Below are 10403 nucleotides of genomic sequence, written 5' to 3' on the forward strand. Positions count from 1 at the left end.
GATAGTAGGGGTCAGGGGGCAACAGAAAGTGCTTGCAGCAAGAAGTGAAGCCGTTGAGGAAAGGCTTGGCGTTGTGAATTCATATTCCTGAACCTGGAGAGTCTGTTTTCTGGAATACACACATAGAAATACATTGCTGCCTGTGGGGTGCATGACACAAGGGTAGGAAGTGAGGGGCAGGAAGACACACAGGTCCACATCTTCAGAGCCATGGAAAGTTTTGTTGCTAGCAGACTGGATAAGTGGACCAGCAAGGCAATTCGTCTATTTAATTTGCATAGTATGCATTCCTAACAGCCTCCATGTCTGTCTTTGCCCCGAGAAGAACTTGGCAGGGCTGGGTGTAGCTTGGTAGGTAAGGTGCTTGCCTAGCACACATGAAGCTCTGGGTTTGGTCCTCAGCGTGGAGTGAGCTAGGTGTAGTGGCAGACTCCCATGACCCCAGCACGTTAGGAGGTAGAGGCAGAAGGGTCAAAAGTTCAGGGTCATTGTTGACTATGTGCCATATCCAAAGCTGCCATGGACTAGATGAGACCTTGTCTCAGAAATAACAGACGGCCAATGAGATGTCTCAGTGGGCAAAATTGATGGCCACCAAGCTTGACAGTCTAAGTTTGGTCACCAAAACCCACATGATAGAAGAAGATGACCAACTCCACAGATTATCCTCTGCTACCTGCACCCCATACACACCCTGGCACATGTGCACATGCACACAGACAGACAGACAGATGGACGGACAGACATAGATGATAGATAACCAAGAAAGAAAGGTGGAAGTTACTGAGGAGTTCACACTACCTTTCATGAAGTCACTAATGCTCTGAGGATTCACTTGGTTCAGGTTTGCTTTATACCAATCTGGATAAACGTCCAGTGTTTGGTGGGTATCTGTAGAACCTCTAGGCAACCTCCAGCCCCATGGTGAGCCCCTTGAAGGGCGAAGCTGTCAATGAATTTGGGTTTGCAGGGCTTTGCCACACCTTACCAGTATAAACAAAGCTTGAGGAATGCCAGATGGCAAAACCAGGAGCACTGGCCTGAAGGTTCACCCTGGGGCACTTTGTCTTTGCAATGGTTCTTGCTCACACCTTGTGGATTCCAGTGCCTGAGGTAGATCTTCAAGGGTTGGCGGAATTTAGAATTTAATCCTTGCAGGGAAGAGGGAGAAGGACCCAGAAGGAGAAACTGAAGACCCTCCTGAGAAGCCGCTTTTGGCAACGGCTGGAATCTAAGACACAATAGTGAGCCCCTAAGGGCCAGCTGCTTTCAAACTACCACCTCACAGCATTCCCCCCTGTGGCTCCCCTCTGCAACACCAGCCACCACTCACCCAGGAACTAACTTTGCTAATTGCAGGACTCATGTTTCTAAGCTTGCCAGCTCAGGGAGACAAGATACAGCCATGAGGTATTTCCAATAACCTTCAAATAAAAGAAACAATAATAAAATAAAGGACGTGTGTCCTTCCCCGATCTTGCCAACCAGATCTCTGTGTCATCTGTCACTGTCCTTTTCTTGGTCCTCAAAAGCTGCTTGGAGACAGATGTGAACTAGGGTATATTCTATAGGAGGGGACCCCAGAGAGCCTGATGGGGGGGGCAGAGAGTGGATGATGAGGAACAGAGACTAGGGGGACTCTGAAATGAGTATGCTAATGATCACCTGAAGCTGGCTGGTAAGAGGGGAGATGGTATACAGCATAGCCCAGAGCTGTTGCATAGGAAAGGCAAGGCAGCTGGTGCCATCTGTCCACCCATTGTCATGGATGAAGGTTGCTCCCTCCGTGACATTTCTAGCTGGTCCAGCACAGACCCACACCTCACTGTCCAAAGACAGTCCACAGAGGGAGTAAGTTGCCAAGACACAGGTGGCATATCTACTCCACATCAGCCACTCAGGGGCAGCTCTTGAATGTCTCTACCTGGGGTGGGGAGTGACCAATCCATCTCTGATGTGACAACAGTGTTAAATCGAATTCACACAAGTGGCACCATTAAGCAATGAGACAGGTGCTCTACTAGAATCCAGCCATGAAGACTTCTCCCAGGTAACAACTCTGCTTGGTGATGTCAGCAGCCCGGGGTAGGGCAGGTGTCAAGTGCATTCATGCAGCCATTCCGGGAAACCTAGATACACTTTGACTCATCGGGGGAGGCTGGGGCCACTTGGGAAGATTTTAACTTCCCTCAAAGTACAAATGCCAAAAAACAAAGGTCTTTTTTTTTCCCCTTCCTGTCACATACACACAAAAAGCAGTGACATCACTGGTTCTTTCATATTTTTAAAATGGTGTCTTTCAGACAGACACGGATGCTAATTCGACTGGGAACAACAGAGATGGCCTTTCCACTTGTCATGTGTAATGGTGTGGCCAGGTTCCTGAGGGACCTTGACGCTGAATCTGGCCCTCAAGTAGGTTGTTTCCCCAAGCCTCGGTAGCTTGGATGTCAGATCACCAGGGCCCAGCTTCTAACCCTGTATAAAACCAAGGTGTGGGAAGCTTGTGGGGCTCACATCTGTAGTTCACGGAGATGCCGGCGGAGATGCCGGAGCCCTCTTCATTTACCAAGGTAGCGAAACTTCCCTTTGGCAAACAAACAGCATGAGGGTTTTGTAGGTGTGCAGGAGCCGGTTCTGCATCAGCTTGAAGGCAATGAACAGGATCTCCATGCCCACGATGATGTAGATGGAGAAGAAGAGGAAGAAATGAGGGTGCACCAGCATGATGTCCCCAAACCCGATGGTGGTCAGGGTCACAAAGCAGAAGTAGAAAGCATCCTCGAAGCCTAGCTCGGTCTCCCAGAAGGGAAGGATAGCAGCCGCGCAGGAGATGTACGCAAAGACGACCAGGGCGATGACGGGGAGAGGGATGTCCAGTCTCTCCACCTGCTGGCCCACTTCGTCCAGATTGCTGAGAATAGAACAGGATAGTCGCCCCAGCACCAGCTCGGGACAGGAGTTGCTCCTCTCCACGGGACGTGTGGGTGGTTGTAGCTCGTTCTGTTTCTCACGGGCAACTAATTTCTCAAACAGCTCCACATTGCAGCTCGGAGAGGGGGGGTCCCTGCTGGGCTGTGGGTTTAGGAGTTCATCCACACCGGCATCAATGACAATCTGAGGAATGGCTTCCTCCACCGGTTTGCTGTCAGGCTGCTTCCGGCAGAGCGGGAGGGAGCGCCATTTGAAGATATCGTGGGGGAGGCAAAGGAGAGCCTGGAACCGACTGTAAGCCCTGGATAAGATGGTGGCCAGGATATCTCCTATGTCTGTGAGGACCAGGAACATTAGAGGGATTCCAAAGAGCGCATACAGCATGCACAGGAACTTACCGAGCCTGGTGACAGGGTACATGTGGCCATAACCTGAGAAACAAGACAGCTTGGTGTTGGTATCAGTCTCCCATCATGAACCAGAGGCTCAAAAGAAACCTGCTGCTTCTTCTCCTTAGCATGAACTTTACACAGCAAAAAATACTCATCCTGGGTGAGGTGCGCAACTCACGGGGAGTTTATGCTTAGCAAGCATAAGGCTGCAAGTTTAATCCCCAGTGCTGAAAATAAATGTATGCACAAATAAATAAATGTTTATTCCAAAGTACCCACAGTGTGTGGCATGTATTTTGACAGAAGGGCAGTAAGATGGTTTGTATATACTTGGCCAAGGGAGTGGCACTATTAGGAGGTGTGGCCTTGTTGGAGTAGGTGTGTTTAAGACCCGCATCCTAACTGCCTGGAAGCCAGTCTTCCACTAGCAGCCTTCAGATGAAGATGTAGAACTCTCAGCTCTGCCTGCACCATGCCTGCCATAATAATAATGGACTGAACCTCTGAACCTGTAAGCCAGCCCCAGTTAAATGCTGTCTTTATGAGAGTTGCTTTGGTCATGGTGACTACTCACAGCAGGAAAACCCCATCTAAGACAGGCAGATAAGAAAGAAGAAAGGCAGCTCATATCCAGACTGAGAATGTCTTTGGCAGGGGACACACTGGGGACGAAGCAATTGTCTCCCATTTTACTGAGGCTATTTTGGTGTGTTCCCCTGAGTCTGGGCTCTGCTCACCTTGAAGAGCACAGATGTGAAGTAGTAGTTCTCACTGCATTTTTCATTGTCCCAAAGCATCCTCCCTTTGCCCTTTTCTTAGGGCGTCTGGACCTCTTGGTATATTTGCTTTTATGTAACAAGCATTTATTATATGCCAGTGGTGTGGATAGCAGTGTGTATTGCACTAAATAACAATAGAAAGAGGCCAAAGTTACAACCATGTGGTCAGAGCTGTGCATGAGTGACAGGGAGGTTTTCAGCATGCAGGGCTCACATGGAACCACCTGGGTTCACAGCCCAGCCCTGAACCTCACAGACCTCTGTCTGACTGCTCACATGTTTTACACTTCAGCATGGAGAAGGGGCAGACTAGCTAGGAAGTTCCTTCCAGGCTGGAACCTATGGCGCTGTAGGCTAGTATATGTGATGCCCTGAGAGCTAACATCCACTTAGTAAGCACCTGCTGTGGGTGGTGAGTGGTCAGCTTTCCCGGAGAGGTGTTCTCATCATTTACAAATGGGGAAACTGAGGCAAGGGGCAGTGCATATGTCTGATTAATAGTGCAATTTGGGAGTCTAGTCTACAAGGTTTTTCAGGCCCAGCAATGCTGAGAGTCTTGGGAAAGAAATGTCATCTAGGAAGACTTGACTGGCCAAGGGCCCACCAAGGTCGGTTTTTCTGACACACTCACAGAAGGGTGCTCCCTTCTGTAGGAGACAGGAGCCAGAGCAGGGCCAGCGGTCTCTCAGAATAGGCAACTGGAGTTTCTATAGCTATTGACAAGCAAAGAAAAAACTTTGTTGTGTGTACTTGTGTTTAATCTTTGATTAATACAGAAAAATACATCAACTATGTAAATTGAATTGAAGGTGATTCTTAGCAGGTTGAACACTGGGCTCCTCTCTGCTTATGCCTCCCTGTTGGAAATTTGGTCTCCCAAGTGCAGACCATGGGATGTGACCTCACCTAGGGAGGGAGGGAGGCAGGGAGCTGTGGTCGGCAAAGGTTCTCATTCAGACCCCTTTCAGTTGTCTCTAAGCACCGCACACGCCCAGGCTGGGGGCTGGGCGGGGGTCACATGGTAACAGGGTTAGTTAACTCGTGTGTTCATTCATCCAGTGAGTGGTCACTGGGTGCTCAGTGGACTCCTGTCTGAGGACGCATGAGCATTTACGGGATCTGACCTCGCTGAGCCGCTGGCTCAGGGGAAGCAGATGTCAATCAAGTGTGACTGTATGTGGCTGTTACTGTTTGAAATGAGGCCCAGTCCCAGAAGGAACAGAGCAGTTATTACAAAGGTGATTAAAACACAGGCTTGCATCTGGGATTTAGGCTGAGGGAAGATTTCTTGGTGAGGGCATTCAAACAGAGATGGAAAGGGGAGCGATCGTCATTTACTTTCGCTGTGGGATTAAACACTGTCCAAACCCACTGGGAGAGGAAAGGGTTTGTGTGGTTAACAAGTTATAGTCCATTGTTGAGGAAAGCTAGAGCAGGAACTTGAGGCAGGAACCTAGAGGCAGACACTAAAGCAGAGGTCATGAGGGAACCTTCTTACTGGCTTGTTCCCTGCCCGTGTTTAGCACCTTTCTTACACAGACCAGACCTGGCTTCCTGAGGATGGTACCACCCACAGTGGGCTGGGCCTTCAATTAGCAGTCAAGAAAAGGCCCCATAATTGTAGAGAGAATAACTTGTGTACTGTATGGATGTATCACCTGTCAATTAAAAAGCCTATGGCCTATAGCTTAGGCAGGAAATGGGAGGTGGGACATCTGGGAGGAGAAAGAATTCTGGGATAGAGCCAGACTCTATGGGAGGATGGGAAGAGACAGCCACATGACAGAATGTATGTTAAAATAAATGGGTTATCTTTATTGTGATCTAATCAGAGTAGAGCCTAGGTATATGGCCAAGGTATTGTAAATATATTTTGGGTCTGAGTCTTATTTCTGGGAGCATGGGGCTAGGAGGAAGAACCGGGCCATAACTTCTATACATGGTCATGCCCTCATGTTAATTATCTGATGGAGGTAATTCCACAACTGAGGTGTCCTCTTCCCAGGTGTATCAAGTTGACAATCAAGATTAGCTAGCTCAGGGACCAAAAGCTGGCCACATGCAATGCTCCTGTGGCAGGCTTATACAGCTGAGTAATTTGTATATATTAAAGGTGTGACAGGGAGCTGAAACCCAGCCCGCGGTGCACTCACCAAGCTATGAGCTCAGGACTCTGTCTCCCTAGAGAGGATTCTAGATTTTAACCAAAGTGTCTCCAGAGTAAAGCTGTCACTATATATAAGGAATCAAAAACAGGCCAGTGTGGTGATTGAAGAAGAATGGCCCTGTTAGGCTCCTGTATTTAATGCTTGCTCGCCAGGGAATGGAGCTTTTTGATAAGATTAGAAGGATTAGGTGTGGCCTTGTTGGAGGATTGTGTCACTAGGGGTGGGCTTTTCAGGTTTCAAAAGCCCAAGTCAGGAGTCAGGCCTAGACTCTCTCTCTCTCTCTCTCTCTTCCTCTCTCTCCCTCCCTCTCTCTTCCTGCTGCCTGAGGATCCTAATGTAGAAAGAACTCTCAGCTACTTCTCCAGCACCGTGTCTGCCTGGCAACTGCCATGCTCCCACCATAATAGACTGATCCCCTGAAACTGTAAGCAAACCCTCAATTAAATGCTTTTAAGTGCTTTCTGTTTTTAAGAGTCGCCTTGGTGCCGGGCGTGGTGGCACATACCTTTAATCCCAGCACTTGGGAGACAGAGGCAGGCGGATTTCTGAGTTCAAGGCCAGCTGGTCTACAAAGTGATTTCCAGGACAGCCAGGGCTATACAGAGAATCCCTGTCTCAAAAAAAAAAAAAAAAAAAAAGAGTCATCTTGGTACAGTGTCTCTTCACAGCAATAGAACAGGGTCTAGCTCTAGGACATCCAGTGTGGCTAGCAGACATTGATCAGGAGGGTAATGGGGTGATTCTGGGGAGAAGAGGGACCTAAGGACTTAAAGAAGGGATACCAGCTGGGACGGTGGTGGTGCACACCTTTAATCGCAGCACTTAGGAGTCAGAGGCAGATGGATCTCTGTGAGTTCAAGGCCAGCCTGGTCTACAGATCAAGTTCCAGGACAGCCAGGGCTGCACAGAGAAACCCTGTCTTGGAAAAAGGGGGTGGGTGAAGATACCTTGGAGTACATGAAAAGTGCTAGGAATTGAAAGCCAGATCTGGCACATCTGAATCCTCTCAGAGAGGCTGGTTGTTGAGTGAGCTCCCATTCAGAAGTTTGGCAGGGTTAACGGACACAGAGGAGCAAGTGGTTGAGATGAGGGAACGGGCCACCTTACTCTGACTCATGAGCTCTGTGACCTGAGCCAAGACATTTTCTGAATTGCTGCCTCGATTTCCTTGGGTGCAAAATCAAAGGGCAGGACTTAGTCCTCAAGGTACTAGAGCAGGGCCTGGAATCTCCACTCCTTGGGAAGCTGAGGCAGGAAGATAGGAAGTTCAAAGCTGACTCTAACCCTATGCCCAAGCGTCACATGGGTCCCTCAGAGCCTTCAGCCCTTAAGGGATGTCACAGGCTATGAACAAGTTCCCCACACAAGAAGCACCTCATTTTCTAGATAGGGTACAAGCGCCATGTTCTCACGCACTTCAGGAAGCTAACCGAAGCCCTTCAGAAGTAATATGCCTCCCCTCTGCAGCTCCCAGGGTCAGGGCATAGAGTTAAGCTTATTTCAATTTAGAGGATCAAATCTAATATTGCTTGCACAGTCTGTAAAGTGCCTTTTAGGATCAAAATCCCCTGCACAGCAGAACTTCTGGCAATCTCCATTACTGCCCACATTTAATGGACAATAAACAGATAAGGCAGATGACCTCTGGACAGTCACATAGCTGCATTCCACAAAAGCCTGAACCTTTTACCTCAAGACCTTGCCCAGGAACATGTCCAACCCAAGGTGGGCTTCCTAAGACCCTCTGAGTGAGATATGTTTACGGTCCAGAAGATCTGCTGCCTTCCAGAAAAAGAACCCTGGGAAAGCAGTCTCTGAGGACACACAGCCCCGTGCAGGGAATGGGCTATCCACCCCAATTACTGAATGCTGAAACACAGAATGGAAAACCATCACTTCCTATAATGCATTCGTTATTCTGATACAATCACTCCACTGCACTTAGCCTGCCAAGTATTTAATAGCCCAGGCATTTCTCTTCCTGATTTCAGGAGGCTGAGCCAGGTGAGAACTGACCAGCCTCACACCTATTTGGTGTCTCTTTTGTAGCATCAGGGCCAGGTGTCTTTCGGGTGAGTTGGAGAGGCAGGGCTGAAGAAGCATTGCAGAGGGACTGAGCAGTGGTCACTGCAGTACTGGCATTACTTCCCCTCCCATCCTCTTCCAGGGTACTTTTGGGTACAGGCTTCCCTAATTGACTCACACAATAGGGAGTGGTTTGGCCTTCCAGAGATTTAAACCAAGCTAATGTATTTCAACTACATCAGGGATTTGAGGCCTTGACTCCCATTAGAGACACCTGGAGGGCTCATATGGCTGCCTGGGCCTGGATTCTAATAGGTCTGGGGTAGGGCTCAGGGGGGAGTTATGGGAGATATGGAGGAGGTTAGGATATGCAGCTGGGCTGAGGGTCTGTGTGCACAATGTCTCCAGTGTTACTGTATATCAGAGAGGGCAGGGATGGCTTAGCTGGTAGAGTCCTTGTCTAGCACACACACAGCTCTGGGGTCAATATTCACACTTACATAAGCACTGTGGCACATACCTGTAGTCACAGCACTTGGGAGGTAGAGGCAAGAGGATGAGAAACTCAAGGTTTTAGAAAGGCTGACTGGTTAAGACTGGAGGTTCTCAGCCTGTGGGTTGCGACCCTTTTTGGGTTAGAATGACCCTTCCACAGGGGTCACCTAAGACCCCTGGAAAACACAGACGTTTACATGTGATCCATAGCAGTATCGCAATTACAGTTACAAAGTAGCAATGAAAGCAACTTTATGGCTGGGGGAATCACCACAATGAGGGACTGTATTCACGAGTCACAGCGTTAGAAGGTTGAGAACTGCTGGGTTAAGACACTGTTCAGTTGTACGGACTCCACAGGTCCAACATGCCTTGATCCGTCATACTATCCTGGTGTGGTTCTCAGCAAACTCCACCAGGGAAAGCCTGGAGATGCCTTGGGGGCAGTCGTGTGAGCCATGCTCCTGTGTCTAATAATAGGTAGAGGACAGAGATGCTGCATAGCTTCCTACAATGAATGGGCTGGGTTCCTATGACAGAGAGTTATCTGGTCACAGTGGCCATAGGGCCACTTTGTGATCTAGATCTGACCAAGTTCTTGAAGGAGGGGTAAAAAGACAACCTAATCTTGTTCTCTCAGCCCCCAGCTTTTCGACAGAATCTTACTCGGGATGGCTTCTCCCCTGTACCACAATTCTTTCCCTCTGACCCCTGCCTGGACTTAGCTTGGGGCTTGTGATGGTTAATGTGACAGTTATATCAGTTGTCACTGTTTCAGGATCGCCATGGAAACAAGCTCCTGAGCATGGCTGAGTGATTTCCTAGACTGGGTCAAAGGGAAGATTCACCATAAACTCTCTGAGCTGGGCTCCCTCACTGAACAGCAGAAGCGAGCTTTCATTGCTCTCTGCTTCCTGACTGGATGCCACGTTGCCTTCTGCCTCACGCTCCTGTTGACACAACAGCCCCACCAGGAGAGACTGTGCCCTCTACCTGTGATCCAAACCCAGTTCTTCCTTCACTAAGTGGCTCTTCTCTGGCATTTCCTCTCAGAAACAGAAGAGATAGCTAACAGAGGGACTGATCACTGCCCTGCCTGCCCTGACCATCCTGAGGACAGGAACAATCACGGGACCCACTCATGGGCCCTGTGAGAACTGATGGAGGTTATCGATCACTTGGTCCTTGCTGTGCAGCTGTTTCTACCTGTTACCCACCTTAGCCACCCTGCCTGTCTTCAACCAGACCCATGGCTGCAAGAGCTCTCTTGGAGTTTCTGAGTTGCATGTGGTGTAGAGACAGATGCTGAGGTCTCAGTGAACAGTCGCTCTCCCTGGTCCTTCTTTAACTGCCCTCTCTCATTTAGGTGTAGATCCATTGGCTATTGGTAACCCAGTGAGTTTATCTCTTGATAAGGCCATTTGGAAGACAGAAGGAGATAAACGAGAAGCTTCTAGAATAAGATAGTCAGCCCTTTTCAAATTACATGCGTTTATGTCTAGAAGCGATGTGGACCCTGTGGGCCGCTGAGCAAGAGGGTGAAGGAAGCCTGATATTTAATGTCATAGGAGCTACATGTATGCCCTGAATTGTATGTACACCCACCAGCC

General features: G+C 48.9%; 1 protein-coding gene across 1 annotated transcript in view; it reads right to left on the bottom strand.

The window, feature by feature from the left end:
* Positions 1-2565: 2565 nt before the first annotated feature.
* Kcnk18 (potassium two pore domain channel subfamily K member 18) overlaps positions 2566-10403 on the bottom strand; it is a 14680-nt gene continuing 6842 nt past the window's right edge. The window contains exon 3 of the mRNA XM_021152396.2: positions 2566-3365. Coding sequence (XP_021008055.1) covers positions 2566-3365 — 800 coding nt within the window. The remainder of the gene's footprint in view (positions 3366-10403) is intronic.

Source organism: Mus caroli, unplaced genomic scaffold (assembly GCF_978045245.1).
Source record: "Mus caroli unplaced genomic scaffold, Mus_caroli_1 scaffold_20, whole genome shotgun sequence".
Lineage (NCBI taxonomy): Eukaryota > Metazoa > Chordata > Mammalia > Rodentia > Muridae > Mus > Mus caroli.